The sequence below is a fragment of the Cyrtonyx montezumae genome, unplaced genomic scaffold (assembly GCF_038088225.1).
Source record: "Cyrtonyx montezumae isolate F1298 unplaced genomic scaffold, pur_monq_1.0 scaffold_32, whole genome shotgun sequence".
Classification (NCBI taxonomy): Eukaryota; Metazoa; Chordata; class Aves; order Galliformes; family Odontophoridae; genus Cyrtonyx; species Cyrtonyx montezumae.
In genome coordinates, this window is record NW_027072037.1 from 5,954,229 (window position 1) to 5,971,619 (window position 17,391).

General features: G+C 43.5%; 1 protein-coding gene across 1 annotated transcript in view; it reads right to left on the minus strand.

Annotated features, from left to right (window-relative positions):
- The window catches only part of PRKAG2 (protein kinase AMP-activated non-catalytic subunit gamma 2), a 188,857-nt gene that overhangs the window by 124,391 nt on the left and 47,075 nt on the right, over window positions 1-17,391 (minus strand). Inside the window, exon 2 of the mRNA XM_065744936.1 lies at window positions 2,324-2,395. Within this exon, the coding sequence (XP_065601008.1) occupies window positions 2,324-2,395 (72 nt within the window). The remainder of the gene's footprint in view (window positions 1-2,323; window positions 2,396-17,391) is intronic.

Here is a 17,391-nt window from a genome sequence, read left to right on the forward strand (position 1 = left end):
AGTAATAACCATGCCAGTGAGAAGTGATTAAGACTAAACTTCAGGAAATACGTGACACATTCCCATCTCTGTCAAAAAATTCCTGTGTGAATCTGAACGAGTAATTCTGCACTCAAGTTTCCTGGCTGTAAAATGAGGATTACTGTCATGAGATAATGATTGAGAGGCACTCGCACACTAAAGTGCTGAGAACCCTTGTGAAAAATGTTAATACAATTTCTAAAAGGTTTTCACAAAGATCAGTGGTACTAAATTACTGGCAGATCAGAAAGGCAGGCTGTGAGCTACTCTTCTGTAATGTGACATATAGCCCAGCTAACAGAAGAGGTAAGTGCAGGAAGAGAGATTTCCCTGATTGACTGTCAGTCTCCAACACTACTGGTGAATGGAAAAGCCATGCTACTGATGAAATAGTGACTGGTGGTGTACAAAAGTTACACATCACTTTATGATTTCAAACTTGAACAAATGAAACCCATTTTACATTGAAGGAGAAAAGTAAAATTTGGGAACTTCTTCACATAGCACCAACAGGACCTGGAAAAAATTGGTTTAAATTAATTAAAATACTGCATTCTGATGGTGGTTATCAACTACTGACTGCAAGGTCCCATCAAGGAGAAAAATGCTATTTATGATGAGATGTATTGCATTAGATTTTGATTATCTGTTTCTGATTGGAAGATGGACACTGTCAGCTGTTATGTCACCACTTTGTTGCATGTGTTGACCAGAACTCTTAAGTACAGTGTTAGAGGCAAAAAAAGTAGGCCTTACATGCTCAGCCAAAAAGGTCAGATAAATAAACCATTTTGGATGTCAAGCCCCAGTTGCACTGTTAGTTCAAAATGAACCACACTACTACATGTAGAACTAGACCCAAGTTTTGGGAAAAAAAAATAGCATTCACTAAAACCATTGAGAAATGGCTTTAAGCTCAAGATGGGAAGGTTCAGATTTGATGTTAGAGGGGAGTTCTTCACAGAGAGAGTGGTGAGGTGCTGGCACAAGCTGCCCAGAGAGGCTGTGGATGACCCATCCCTGGAGGTGCTCAAGACCAGGCTGGACGGGGCCCTGGGCAACCTGGTCTGGTTGTGGCAGGGGGGTTGGAACTTGACGTTTCTTGGGGTCCCTTCCAACCCAAGCCATTCTATGATTCTATGAAACTTCAGAAGGGGGGTGACTACTTAAATGTTCTTCAAGTTCTTCCCAAGAAAGCACTCGTTAAAAAAAGTGTCCCAAGACTGGTAAGAAAAAAAAACAACAGGGTGTTCATAAATGGTAAGCAGAACTTGTTAAATTGATCACAAAATACTACATGTGAGCAAGATTAGCTTTGATATATTTTTTTCTTCAGGATTGAGATTCACGCAGATTTTTCACCTTTCCCTGGGAAAAATCAAGCTCCAGTTAGAAACACCTACTCTCTTTCAGCACGTCATCATATTGGCCACTTCATTCAGACCCACCAAACAAGAGCATTTTGGTAACACTGTATTTTAGCTTCCCTGGCAACTACAAGAATTCCTCTGTGTTCGTCAGCGACTCTTACATCACACTCCCAAGGTCCAGCGCAGTAAAGAACAAGGCCAGTGTTATAAACATATTCAGTTACTGATGGATTGCAGAAGTTTTTTTAAACAACTGTCCTTTTGCCACGATATGCGAAGGCATAGAGATGCATGCTGTCAACAGAGTTAAATTATTATCATTCTAAATGCAGATTAGCTTCACTAAGAAGATATTTATTGTTTCACCTGCCTTGAACTATAACTGCAGACTCACTGACAAATGGCCTCCCTACAGAAAGGTCCATATCCTTGTAAATATTGCCACAAGGCTGCTGTGTAGCTACGGATTAGCTTTTGAGGATACCTACTATTGTTCAGAAATTCTGGTCACCAATTCTGTAACTTGGTCAGTAGGAGGTCTACATTTAGCAGATCAACTCGTATGTCAAAGCTCTGTGAAAATTATGAGGCCAGGAACCTGAAGCACTGTGTTTCTGTAGCAGCACCACAAATTTTGGTTGCTGTTTTCCTGAGAATGCAGTAATCCAGTATCACTCCACCAAATTACAGTGTTATACAACACATCTGCAGTATCGAAAGGAACCGAGATTATTGTTCTTCACAGGTGATAGTGTTAAGCACTGTCATGATAAGGACTGCAGAAGTCACAGTGTTTGCCCAAGAATATCGCTTTCAATGGGTAAATGGAAGGAAAGACTAAAACCCCGAGGCTTTCCAAAGTCTAATGAATTGTGTTTATCACCAAGGAACTCAGCAACTACAGTGAAGGTGAAGCTTTGGGAATATCCTACCTTGCGAGAAGCATTTTTGTCTGCGTTCTCCACATCACCGTCCAAGAATGGCATGGCAAAAGAGCTGAGATCCTGGTGAGAGAGAGAAGAAAAAATAATGTCCTGTATTAATGTCTTCTTCCATCAGAGCATCCCGTGTCTGTAGCCCACAGTTCTACCTCCAAAGTACCTGCTGCTTTACCCATAGCAACTGCTGGAGAGAATGACACAAGATCTGACATTTTTCCTTGCATGGCAAGGAGAACAGATTTAAGTAACTTGTGAACAGGGGGCCCCTAGAAACACTCCCAGTTTATCACCATCAAAAAGCACTCAGCATCTGCACAGCCACAGTGCTGAAGGTCCCGTGCTGAAAGTTTTAAAGGGAGGTACCCAAATCCCACAAAAAATATAGCAGGAAATTACAGTCTAACTATAATTCCTTGCTCAGTAAATGACCTTTTGTGGCATTTAGCGGGGACTGCAATCTTCATTCAAGGAGTATTTATGGCAATAAACGTGGATGAAAACATGTCAATGTTCTCAAAATGGGTAATGCATGTAGAAAAGAGGGAGAAAATGCAGACATGGTGTTTGAGGATGGAATAACCAGCCCATTTTCAGAAGGCAGAGAGGAACCCCTGGCTCTGTGTGACTAAGGAAAACAAAGCCATAAGAAAAGTGCACATGCTCATCTTTAACTAACAAAAACAAGTTGCAATTATGTTCTACCTCCTGCCATCTGTTCTGTTTATCCTACCTCATGTTCCAGCCATGGGATTTTTAGGGCTCCTTTGTAAACACACAATGAAGTTTTCTGTGTTAGTGTCAAGTTTAGTGTCTGTCTGATCAGAAAAGTAGATAATGAGTAACTCTATGAGCTCAAGCATGGGTTGTCAGCACTGTATGCTGAAGAACTGAGGCTTGGATCCCAAACCTTGATCTCAAAGTCAGAAGAATATGCCCAGCACAGAACCTGACAGATGCAAAGCATCACCCTTTAAATATAATGATGCAGTGCTTCTCTGCAACATCTGCATCTCATTTAAAATTGTTCTAAACAAAAATAAACAGCAATTTCACATAAACCTAATTTGAGATTAAATAGAGCTTAATTAAAAATTAGCACAGGCTGGGATGTCTGCAAGGCTTGCTTGCCAAAGGCCTTCAGAATTCAGAACTGCTGCAAGTCTAATCACATCATATTGTATAATCATACTAAATCCAAACTATGCTCAAAAATGTGTATAATTCAGGCATAATCCTTGCAAATGTTTGAAAATATTCTAGTTACATAATGAACAACAAAAATAAGGAACAAAAAATTGAATTACTGGAAGTGAAGCATGTGGGAGTAAGTCATGCCAAGTTGGAAAGGGAAAAAACAAAGCAACCCCACTTGGCCAAACTGGCCTTGAGTCCCTAGGCCACAAACCAAAGCATCCATGACACGTCAGTGTATTCCAAGCTCTACTCATGCAAATTCAAAGGAAGCATCTACGAAGACCCAAACTACAAAACACCAACTGAGCTGCATAATGTCACCCTCATCACCACACAGTGGTGTGTGTTTCATGTCGTGTTCAGTGGAAATGAAAATGCAAGCAAATATCTCAAAACCAGAAGAAGAGTTGATTCATTTTAGCTTACATTTTCACTGTTATCAAGATTTGACAAAGGCTAACCCAGGCCCCAAGGGACCTCAACCACTTCTGTATTAATCTGCTTATTCCTACCATTAATTAAGAGCAAAATGACTTACATACGCCAAAAAATTAACCAGCCATAATAAGCAGTGTTTATAAACATTGTCAATAAATGAATTAGTATATTCGTACTTAATGTATTACTGCAAGACTTAAATAAAACATCTCTCTGAAGTTTAAGAGCCTAATGGAAAGTTACACAAAAACACATCCCCTTTTGTTTACTTTAATTTAGCCAAAGGATTTACCAACATTTTCCTCTACCCATCTTTGGTAATGAAGAAGCTGGCATTTGATACGTGCTAAGTCATCTTCCATGCAATAAATCAAGCAAATAATCTCTTCTGAGCTCCACATGTTAGCATTCCTATACAACTACTTTTTTAACTTGCAGAGAGGAAACCTGCAGCCTGGGAGGGCTGAAGCCTGGGAGAAGAAAGTGGGTTTTTAAGGGACATATACCTAGCAATTACAGTTGACAAAGCTGTCCTGGAAACTTGGAACAGCTGGGAATGAAACCATCACTTCACTTTTGAGCAGAAGCTTTCAAAAACAGGAAGAGGTAGGCAGGCAGAGTTATTTTCCAGTGAGCTTAACTTCGGCTGCCAGTTACAATTTCAACTTAAAAATTGACACATGCTATGTTCTAAAGCCTGAAAGTATCCTGAAACCCACCTGATGACTTTATCCTAATTTGTCACTGGAGCTATACCAGACCCTGTCAGGACAGCACGGAACTCCTCATAATCTGCCGGAGAACATTATTTTAAACAGGATGATAATTTGAGTGCTGTGATAAGTCTGTAATTGCAGCTGCTATCTAACAGTTTCTTCATCTTTCACTTCTTCATGGGACTGCAGTTACTGAAGGAAAGAATGGATAGGTCAAAAGCCAGGCTGCAAACACTGCTCTCTCAGTTCTAACCTGTTGGTTAAGCAAGGTAATATTGCATGTTTGTTTTTTCTTTACATGAATCCTTCACTCAGGGGATGGTGATGCACTGGAAGAAGTTGCCCAGAGAGGTTGTGGAAGTCACATCCCTGGAGGCATTCAAGGCAAGACTGGATGTGGCTCTGGGCAGCCTGGTCTAGTGGTTGGTGACTGTGCCCATGGCAAGAGGGTTGAAACTCGATGATCTTTGAGGTCCTTTTCAGCCCAGGCCATTCTGTGATTATATGATTCTATGAATCTCCGCAGAAGACAGAACAGATATCTATTTCTTTCTTGTGTTGCTCTTCATTCAGAAGCATATGAAGCTCTTAAAAAAAGAAAGAGATAAAACCAGTCCCAAATGTGTTGCAAAACACCTATGGTTCTTTACAGGCCAATGGTGCAGCCCTAGATTTTATTGCTTCTCTGTCTGCTCCAATCTGCTTCCAGCTGATACACCTATTACAGTCGCTCTGTCATTAACCTGGGATTTAAACCATTCTTGGACAGCTTTCTCACTCTTAGAAAAAGCTGGTGTGGATATTCTCCAATAGCCCTCTCCAGGGGCTCTCTCTGCTTTACTTTGTGTAACTGCTCTAGAAGATCACACAGTTCTGGACAGATATTTAAAAAACTTCTGCCAAAGGAAGAGACCTTCTCATGTGAGACTGCAGAGCCCTGACTGAAGAATAAATGGCATCACTCCCTGTACCAATCAGTTTGGCACCACATCCTCGGATAGAAAACTTCTGTTGGGACCAAAGCTTACAGTTATCCCTGCAGGGAAGGAAGGCCACCAGCAACTGCAGCTCCTAGTGGTGCTAACCTGGAATTAAGGCTATGCAAAGCCTGTTTTGTACAGTTTTGTTGGCTTTCCAGTCATGCTCATGTTCCTCAGCAGGTCCTTCACATCCCCCAGTGCAGTCCAACTGTCAGATATCAATCTTGCCACCCTCTTATTAAAAATGAACTCTTGAGCTGTTTAGATTGACTTTACATCCACAAGGCCACGTCAGGTTAACATTCAGACACACACAGTGTTGCATCCCTCCTTCCTGAGTCCTCTTTTTCCTTGGACAGCCCTTCCATCAGAATACTTGGAATTATGTGGAAAGAAGGATAAAAATGTTGTTAATTGGTATCTTGGGAAAACTACAAAACAAAACAAAACAAAATCCTTTTCTCAGAACTGTTTTGGAGAACAAGGAAGAAAACCACCCTTAAGGATATGGAAAGTAAATATATTGACTGGCAAAATGTAGCCAAACAGCAACAGGAGCAAGATCTGGTTGGCCAAGCCATTTTCACCTTTTCCAGCTCATTTCACTGTTTCTCTCCTTACCAGGGATAATTCCTGCCAACAAATCCTGCCCAGACACACTGCCTAGATGCTGCTGCAGCTGGGGACCTCAGTGTCAGTAAAGAGTTTCCAGCAGTTTTGTTGCAGAGGCTGCAGGCTTAAGTAACAGACCACTAAGGCCCTGAATCCAGTAAACAACATAGAATAAAAAGGATTCCTTTTTATTATGGTTTTGTTTCAAGGCTATTTTGGCAGCCAGGCTAATAAAGTTTCTCTGTAATAGCTGAAGCCAAGGAGCCAGCCAGGCACTCCGGGGTGTGCAGGGATTGACAAGTCATAGACCCATTTCCGAGGTGTTCTGGGTGGGAGTAAGACATCTTTATGGCCCCAGTCAACAGTCATCTGGAATTTCAGAGATGGGTATTAAAAGGGTATTTCACACACAGCTCCCTGCTGCCAGCCTTCCAAACACCAGACAGGGCCACACAACACATCTGCTCATGTCTGTGGTGGTGGCCCCCTGTCCCATGACCATGGCCAAGTCTTCAGCATGGTGCACAGGTACTCAGGTTGGGATGGCTTCATGGCTGCCCCATGGCCTATTTCTGCTGGGAGGCTGAGCACCTCTGCTGAGCATCTCCAGTGTCCTGGTGTAGGTGCTAGCAACACGCAGTTCTGATCACTGATGGTGTCACCTATGAGACATCATTCTTCTGTTTCAATAACTGCTGTGAATGTGCTGGGGTTGCACTGAATTTTGATGTGCGATGCCTGCCAGATATTACAGTCATTTTATGCAACGTAAATCAAGCAGAAGGTGGCACTTTACTGAGACAGCTTTCCAATATGGGAGGCAGTTCCTTTAATAAAATAAATAAAACAAGATACCAAGAAATTAAGCAAAGAGTTCTGCCAAGACCCCTGAACTCACAAAGTATTGGTAAAAATTTCACTCCTCAGCACCACATCTTTACAGGGCTCTCAGATCTCCTCCTCTGCTAACATTACTGAGCTATGAGCGCGTCAGCTGTCCTACCAAGGACAAAGAAAGTCACACTATTTATTAGTGTTAGTTGTGAACTGCTTCTTTCAGCTCAATCTGAGCACCAGCAGACTTTTTTAGATCAACCTTGGTTTGTACCTATTACAAGCCCATGTAGAACTCTGAATAGTAATTATACTATGTATGCTAATAGGCTGTGAGCAGAATCCAAAGCTTGAACTCCGTGGAACAGGGTATGGAGCTTGGCAGCTCTGACTGAAGTAAAAATGATCTTTTTTGAGAACAAACCTGTGCAGAAGCCTTTGAGGATTTATATCAAATCACTCAATTATTACACAAAAAATGTACCAAAACTGACATATACAAGAATTCCTGTCCTTTTGATTTTGTTGTTTTGGTGTAACGGGCACAGTCGCATACAATAGGACTTGCTACATGGCTTTATTCCTTTAAGAGTAGGTTGCTTGTTGCTTTGCTTTTCTCCCTCCCCCATGCCATCAAGACTGCAGCATGTGTTTTGGAGAAAGAGACATAAATCGCACTGTGAGACATAGGATGCTGGTGACTAAGTCTCAGTATGACTCAATGGGAGTGGGCAGTAACAGATGCACAAAGCTGGTTAGATTTGTGCAAGCCAGCTTTGTACTTCTCAGGGCGACTGCAATTTATTTGTGTGCTATTTGTTTTCAGGCTGTTCGTATTTAAAAAGAACAATCAAGTGGACCTGGACAGTTTGAGATGGTAGAAATGAAATACAGAGACTTCAGTTTGTGTGCAGGACAATGGTGCCAGAGGCAGCATGGTCCACAAGTTACCTGGATGACTGTGCAGGAGTGGTTGCACACACATCAGTGTCAAAGTGGATACAGCACCGGACTTGAAATAACTAAATATAAATCACCCTATTTTTTTTTAATAAATCAAAATAAATAAATGATCTGCCTGGGAGAAATGGAAATATTCAGTCCAAAAGAGGCACAATCTAAAAACTTAGGGATTTATTGCTGGCTGAAATCCAGCACAGAACCCAATCAGTGAAAACCACCATCCATCTGGTGATTATTCAATGTCCTATGTAAAAAAAAAATAACTTGGCAATTTAATGTGCAACAACAGACATGCCAAGAACTAAAGAGCTCCTGGAGCTACTTTTCTCCATTTCTCACTCGTGGGTTGATGGCTCAAATTGTCACTATTTGAACTGAAGGAGCTGCTGAAACTGAGAATTTCTCAGGTAAGGGAATAAAGAGAGCAATGAAACCAATAATTCCTTAATAGTTCCCTCATAAAAGCTGTCCAAGCTGAGTTACCCTGATCATGGGAAACTGGCAGCCTCCAGCACACCCTTCATTTCTAAAGCTCTCGGCGGTCATTCAGCTCCAGCAGACTACAGCAAATGCACCTTTTCTTCTGAGGCTGTAGACAAGATTCATCTAGAAAAACTGTCAAGTGCCCATGGACTGGTTTTTGTTTGTCTCTCAGTGTCAGGCTTCAATTGCGAGAGCACATTCCTATGCTGTTTGTGGAAAAAATGAAATTTTCTTTTAAATCTGAGCTCTCCTGCCAGGATTCAGCCTTTGCAAACCAGCTGAGCACAGCCTGGGGTACACAGACCTGGGGTGGGATGCAGTCACTTCTGCCCAGAGCCTTGTCCTGTGCACAGCATCCACAGAGCTCAGAGAGGTACAGAAACACTGCTGCCCCCCTGAGCAGTAAACCACAGCCCATCAGTAGGGGCACACAACAGCTCGAATCGTCAGCTCCTTCCCACCAACAACGTGTTATGGGTACTGGTAACGCGTTTGTGACAACAGCAGAGGGACAGCCTGGCAAAAGTGTAAATGACAAAATGCTGTGGGGAAAAAAAAATAGAGAATGGGTGAGAGAACAGCAGAGAAAGCAAGTCAGTGGGGAAAATGAAATCCCCAATATTCTCTGTAACACCACAATCCACATACAATGTCTGCAGTGGCAAGCTCCCACATATTCCCAGCCTGTGGGAAAAAGTGGTTGACTTTAAGCACTGCACCCTGATTTACAAGCATAGAGCTGTCTACTGAATGGGGAGCAAGACTGAACGTCACCCCAGTGCTCCACAGACCCTGCTGGCTACTGATGCTTTGCTCAGCCCCTACCTAGGTGCTCAGGCAACTTTCTCTGCAAAGACAATTCCTCCAAGAAGAACAAGTTAAGACAGACAAAGTGAAAGCAGAAGATAACATACCTCAGACCTGGTGAATGTGATCAGATGAATGATGAGGGAATTAAAAAACAACTGAAAGAGACACCGCTATAGGGAGAGACAGCAAGAGACTGCAAATGTTACCCTTCAGATGGCACATACTCCGTGCCAACAGAGCTGCTTTCCAATACTTACATAAACACAACAAAGGATTCCAAGGTATTGCAGAGAAAAGGGCACGTTTTCAATGAAAAAGAACATCATCCGCATTAAAACAGCAGAACCAGAGCAAACAAATGTAATGAAAACACTTGAGACACACTACAGCTTGGGGACAGCCATAGAATCATAGAATTGCTCAGGTAGGAAAAGACCTTCAAGACCATCAAGTCCAACTGCAACCTAACCGTACTACTCTAACAACCCATTGCTAAATTGTGGCCCTGAGCACCACATCCAAATGGATTTTAAATACATTCAGGGATGGAGACTCAACCACCTCACAGTCTGAATGGATTCAGCACAAGGAGCTTCAGCAGCCTCGTAAATATCTTGACACTAAAAAGTCACTGCAGTTGGGTGTTCTTGCCCCATTTTCTAGGTCAGATCTCTTAGAAAACCACTGAAGGAAGAAGAAAACAAAACAAAATCAGAAGTGAAAACCAGCTGATGGCCTTGCCTGAGCAGGAGTTGCTGGGTTCTCCCTTGCAAATATATGACTTAAAAAATTGACATTCGCACCAGGCAGAAAATCCCTGCCTGCCATAAATACTTGAGATATGCAAAAAATACTTGAGAAACGCAAAAAAACTATTTTTTGCAGCTCAGCATGCTTAGGAAGACAGGTAACTATTGCTTCCTTTTTTTCCCCTCAGTTAATAATTGTGAATACTCTTAACAACTAGAAGAAAGCTTTTATCTGCAAAACCAGGTGAGTGAGGGAGGTACTCTGACCAAGTATGCCTCAGGCAAAAAAAAAAAAAAAGTAAAAAGAAAAAAGTAGAAGCAGAAAATGAGGAAAAGAAAGGAAGAACAGAATGGCTTCGTGCCTGGTGTACTGTAGACCAGAATGGAGCTCAGAGCTGACAGCACGGAACCCCTGGAGAGGGAAGACTCCCCATTTGTTTTCCTGCTCTATTCTCCTTTGTGGTTCTGTAGTGGCAGAAAAAAAATCCAAATATACAAAATTTATGGTCACTTTGCTACAGCTTTTCTTATACTTTTAGTACCACGTGAAAGAGACCATTATATATAGGATCCTTAATTTCAGAGGATAGACTATTCGTTTTTCTTTTCCCCAAAATTGGATGACTTTATTCGCCACTCCCTGAGCTCCTTGTACAATTTGCTGAAGCTGGCAACAAAAAAAGCCCTCAAGGACAGAAGGAAGATCAACTTCCCAGAGACAATACAGAAAAGATTGTCATAGTCACAGTATGATACTCTGCCTTAAAATCAGCTTGCGTGTCCTTCAGTCCCACCACACACTTGGAGCTGAGAGATGCTGAGAGTTGTAGACAAAGAACTGGTACCTCTCTTATTTTTTCTGGTCAGTGGCACCATTCAATACTAAGAAATTACATTAAAATGTTCATTCTGTGAGAATCCAAACATTATCAACTGCATATCCAGGTCAGAACAGCTTTGTAGGTGAACTTACATGACAATAGTTTCATTGCCCATTCCGACTTTCTAGTTTACCTCTGGGAAGGCACCAAGGACAGGATGTCTGCCACACAAAACACTACTCATCTTCCCCATGCTTTTGTCTAGCCTCTCATTACAGAGCAGGTAGAAAGTAGCATCTCCCTTCACCTGGACTGCAGGAAAAGGTTAGGCAACTTGCTTACCCTTTGGTGACTGGGCACTGGATAAACAAAGCCTGACTTTGACCTCTCTGTCTTTAATCTTAGACCCACAGAACATCCTGAGCTGCAGGGAATCAACAAGAATCACCCAACCCTGGCACAGTATCACCCAAACTCAACCCTGTTCCTGAGAGTGATGTCCCAACACTCCATGGACTCCGGTACTCAGACCAGAGTCTGAGTGCCCACTGCTCATTCCACACTGAGTGAGAAGCCTCACAATAGGAGCCCCATCGTACTACAGGCATGTCTTCACAGCAATCACAAGCATGGTATACACCAGCTTGCTTTCACCCCACTCCAACACAAGGGTAGCCATGACAACACCCAGTGAGCGTAGGCTGTAAAATCCCCGGGGAAGGCTGAGTAAATACTCCAGCAGTTGAGCTCACTTTGAGCTCCTCGCTGCTGTACGGCTGTCAGGACTCAGCCGGGCTAATTTAAGATGAGCTTCAATCACGTCTCATCCCACAGTCTAGACACGCTTTAGGCATCCATATACAACGGGTAGCACAATGAGGTCCTAATCTCTGTTGGTATTTCTAAGTGTTACTCAAACGTATCTATTCTTCACACAGCTTTGGGTGTTTAGGAAACACAGCTCTTTGACAAAGCGGGCACACATTGCAGGGAAAAGGAAGAAGACGCTGTGTCCAACTGAATCAAATTGAACTTGAATGTTGAGGAAACAAGCCTGCCGTAGGACCATGGAGAGCAGACGCGGGCTGAGCACATCATGCTTCCAGGCCTCCTCACACCTCGGTCTCCAGGGATGAGCTTCAAAAGCACCGCAGCTCTGTTCACAGGAATGAGTTATAAGACATGAGTGACCACCTCTGGAAGGAGGATGGATACAATATCCACCCACCTGGGAAATCTCATCAACGATGAGACTGATGGGACAACACAACAAAGGGATCACTCATCCTCATTTGATATACCCTGAAAATAAGATTTTGACTGTGGGTCCAGTTGGAAATAATCCTCATGTGGAAAGGAAATAACACACTGTAAGGTTTGCTAATTACTCTACTTGCATTGTTATCATTTTACATCAGGCATCTCCCCAGTTAAACTGCAGACTTCTTTCAAGGCCTATGGCTTTTATTGGTAAGTACTATTTTTGTCCAGAGAGCATTCCCAGTAAAGGAAAAAACTCCTCAGAAGTGAGCTATACTAATTTCTGGCTCCTTTAATAAGTCTTCTAATTTCAACCATCTAAATCCTCATGTGCCCATTTAAGCACGATGGTTACAATGGACCTGTCTGAAAATGCTGTGGAGAAAAGACTAGAAAGCACTCTAATATTCAGATAAATACGACCCAAAACTTAAGCATGATATTTACACACCTATGTTCCTAAAGAGTTGTTTCTGCCCTGTGTACTGTTTTCTAAATTCAGCAGACACCGTTCAGCCAAAATAGGCAAATCTGCATTTGGTTTGAGTGGCAGTTGGCATGTGACAATGCTTCAGGAAGCATTTGTCTCTGCCTAGAGAGTGTGGGACACGTTTCCATGTCAGGAGGGCTCCCTGGCCACAGTGACAGATGGACAGTGCAAGCCCAGCGTGTCTGGGGCTGACTGATAACACGACTGTTCTCCAAGACACATGGCTGAAGGTCCCAATCCAGTTTTCACAACAAAATAAAGCTCCCTTTGGGATCAGTGACCCAGCCTGTGGCTCAGCCCATCGTAGCCATCCACTGTGCCACGGGGCTTCACCAAAATCCTCCCATAGAAAAGATAAGCAGTGAAGCAGGAAACAAAACCAAGCCAAGAGAAGTGAACCATTTTTTTCTCAAGGTGAATTAAAACCACAAGCAGGAAATTTTGACTCAGAAAAACATTTTTTATTCTTGCTTGGCTTTCTGTTTAGAGAGACAATACTAGCAAAAAAACTGAGTTCATGTGAGTAATATGGTTCTTAAGGTACACTGGTTCTTTTTCTCATTAAAAATGATAATTTCTATCTGTACATATTAAGTAGTTGCACAGCTATCCGTAAGCATTTAAATGTATGCTTCAATAATACTTCTTTTGAGCTTCTTAGGATGGAAATTGTACTGCCCACAGCCATTATAAGCTGTTAAATACCTACTAGAAAAGTGTCTCTTACATCAGAGCAAGAGGATACGTTTACCAAAACATATCAGTTCTACAAGCAAAAGCATTAGTTCCTCCAATGAGAAACAGAAGCAGACTGCCACTGCTGACTGTGGCCTCCAGGGACTGGAAGTGCTTGAGCTCACTTCACAGGGCATCCCTTCTTGTTTTACACACATATAATGCATGCTCTCTTAGAGTAGAATATATATGGTAAACACATATGCAGTCATTTACTGTGTGTGCATATATGTAACAAGCTCTCATAGTCTTTTATCTGCTGGTTCTCTTAAATTAGGTGATTTATTATTTCTTGCCTTTTAAATCAGCTCACTGCTGGACCAAGTGGGGTGATGGAACGTGCCCAGATGGCACAGGGTCTTCTCTTCCCAATGGAAAACCCAGCTCTGCATACAGCCTGAAGCAAACTGTGCTTGTGGCTGACTTCCACCAGCTCTGTGATTTACCTTTAAAGGTTTACAACAATATTGCTTTTTTACTCTCCTAATTTCTTCCTGATGGCTGTAAGACATCCTAGTACAGATTAATGGTTGCTTGTTGTGTTTTTTTTTCCTGTGGTTTTAGCATGTATTTCAAACTGTGTCATTTTTTGAAATGAATACCCTTTTATTCTGCTCTCAGAAACCCTGTGCAGAAATGAAGAGCAGTGCAGTCCCTGTGTGCTGGCTTTCCTGCTGCCTCCCATTTGATCCCGTCAGCACTTGAAATGCAGTGGGCTGGCCTCGTGTCAGCAGGATCCGTTTCATCCTCCTGCCAGTCACTCTCTCTTCCCACTGATGCTCCAGGCCCCAGCTCACAACTTCAGATTTCTCTCATCTCCCAGGGCTACTCAGAGCCAGAGCAGCCTCTGCTGCCTCACCTCTCCTTGAGTCCTGACTCCTTCCCCTACACGGATCAAGCTGAAATCGCTTCCCCAGAGCAGACACCCTAATCCATCCCACCGTCTGTGCAGCTGAAATGTGGTCCATAACAACACAGGAACCAACAAGAACAGCAGAGAGGTGCTGGCAAAAATGCCTGTATCTTTTACTGGAATAAATTCCAGTTACCCTTCCCCAGAGCCCTCCCATAACCTCGCTAACAGGGCACTGTTAGACCCAAAGCTTTGCATCTGTTCCAAAAAGGAGCTGCCACCACCATCAGACATTCATTCATTTGCAGGCCCGTGAATTGCAGTGAGCTCAGCATTAAGTCTGGCAGCAGAAGGGGAAAAATGCAAAAGGAACACGTGAAAGCTGCAAAATACATCTTTACCCTGACATAGAGTCAAATATCACATGAAAAGACAGGCAAACAGCAAACAGAAGCTCCAGTCAATGAGCCTACCAAAAAGCTGCCATTTGGGGTTTGCAATGCCTAGCCACAGCAATGGGTTGCCCGGCAGTTCAGGCAGCTCTGAGATGATCAGGGTGAGAAAACAGGCATTGCAGGATGCAGAGAGCAGATGGTTTCAGACTGAAATTAAATAAACACCCCAAAATGATAATCTCTCTTTCCAAAACACTAAAGAAAAGTTATGCAAGGAAAAAAAAAAGAAAAAACAGCTACATTCTTTAACTAGATAAAAGAACATTTTGTTCAGCCTTGAAATATCTATTGTAACTAAATGCTGTGAAAACAGGACAACATCCCTGTGCCAGCCATGCATACAAAAGAGACAAAACAAGATGAAAAAACAAAATACCCGAGAACCACGCATCTCTTACACAGCCTGAAGAATGCCTCTCAGCGGAGTCCTGCAGTGCACTCAGGCTTCTCCACTCAAATGAATGCAAAACCTATTCCCTTTCCGAGTCTGTTAGAATAAATAAATGAAAGGAAAATCAAACCTGAAGAAACCCACAGGCAGGCGAGCCACGTTCTGACTTACAGCTCTGAAAAATCCTGCAGTCTGGCTGGAAACGTCCATTGAAGAGCTGCACGCAAGGCTTTTCCCTAAAGGCAAGCACATCGAGACATTTCAGGCTCTGCTACTGAAGCCGACGCTGCAACAGATGGGGAGCGGGGCTGGGTGTGTTCCTCCTTCCCATCGCAGCGCTGCGCGGGGACAGCGGGAGCGGAGGTAACCCAGGAGAGCGCAGGCATCGGGCTCCGTGCCAGGGATGCTTCAGCCATCGCAGGATTCATTACCCGGCTGCGCAGGCGGGTCATTAAACGCCGCACCGGCAGCGCTGGCTGAACGCTGCGGGTCCGCCGGGGAAACTTTGCGAGTTCAAATAACCGCAGACGTTTTTAGCGTGATGGGAAGAGAAGGGAGATGGCTTTCACGTGGCCGAGGCTGCATCTGCATCGGTGCGCTGGAGCGGCAGAGCTGTGGGCCCACTTCACGTGGGTACCAAAGGTGCCTCTGTGCTTCAGCTCTCCCTTCCGCAACGTGAACAGAGGAAGATTTAATTCGCTTCGTAATTTGCTGCAAGGACCTCACTGGGAAAACAAGTGGTCCGACTGCAGAGTGTGACACTGCCATTAAGAATCAAGATAATAGCGCAGCTATTTAAATCACATCATGTGAACTATGTGTGCATGCTAGCACAGCAATGCCAACCCTCTGCGAGCTGAGCGATGGGGGATAGGAGTTTTCTTCTTCAGCAACAATGCCTTGAAAATTCTTTCTTTATAATCGCGTTCAGCTCTGATTAAAAGGGAGCTGATAAACAGGAGGAAGACTGAGATTCTGCGTGAGCAATTAGCGATAGGACAAGGGGAAATTCCTTTAAACTAAAGGAGGGAACGCTCTGGTTAGATGCAGGAGAAATTCTTTACTGAGAAAGCAGTGAGGCACTGGCACTGCTGCCCAGAGAGCTGTGGGTGCCCCATCCCTAGAGGTGCTCAGGGCCAGGTTGGATGGGGCCCTGGGCAGCCTGAGCTGCTGGAGGAGCAGCCAGCCCACGGCAGGGGGTTGGAACTGAATGGGCTTTATGATCCCTTTGAACCAAACCATCCTGTGGTTCCATGATTACTCCACCAAACAGTCTCATAAAGTGTCCTTTACTGGCAAAAAACCCATCTCCAGACCATGGGGCCACATCCTCGGCCAAGACGTTGTTGAAATCTGCCACGGATCAGGTCAGCCCTGGTAGAACAACACTAACATTAGGGCAAAAAGCAGAAAGATAATATTGTGCCTTCCAGTATTTTAACAAAAGGCATCAAAACGTTCATGCAACAAACTGACACCTCTCTGGAGAAACAGGTGGCCACATCCTGAACCATGAGGCTTTGCCAACCTTTTTTTGGCTGATTCAGAGTAACATTTGCCAGGATGGACTGAAACAGCTTTTAACACCGGGGGCTTGCTTTAATTAGTGGCTACTGGTTCCTAAATCATTACAGCGTGGCTTACACACCGCTCTCTGACTGCTCCATCAGAACCCAGCACGAAGCATTGCAGGAGCCTGCTCCTCTTTGCATACAGGCCCAACCAGCACTGCCCTCTCTACTCTGTCCAAGTTGAATTTCAAACATCACCAAAGCCAGGAAGGAATGGGTCAGCAGCACCAGAGGCATGCTGTGTGAAACACGTCCCTTCAGAGCAAAAAGGCTGCAAACAGAACATGGTGTTTGCTCACAAACGGCAGCTATTGCTCGGAGCACTTCGAGACAAGCTCGGCATCTGCCTCCTTCAATACAGAAATGAACAAATATTTAGCATTTAGGAGGTTTTCCCCAGCTTAATGAATATTTTATGCATGCAGAACATACAAACAGTTTGGGAAAATAAACAAACTTCCTTTTGTAATTCTGTTTCAGTGTTACCAGAGAAATTAGTCTACCAGCTGGGGCAAGCAAAACACTTTTGTGCCTGTCCCACTGCAGCTGTAGGAGAAAGGACCCATCTGTGGCTGCTCTTAGAGAGGGCAAAAGGAAGATTGGTGCTGTCGTGGAGTAAAAGAGGTTCTCCTACAAGCCAGGCCACAAGGCAAGGATCAGCTCAAATGCTTCTGTGTATAGGCAGCTTAAAAGGATTATTCTGA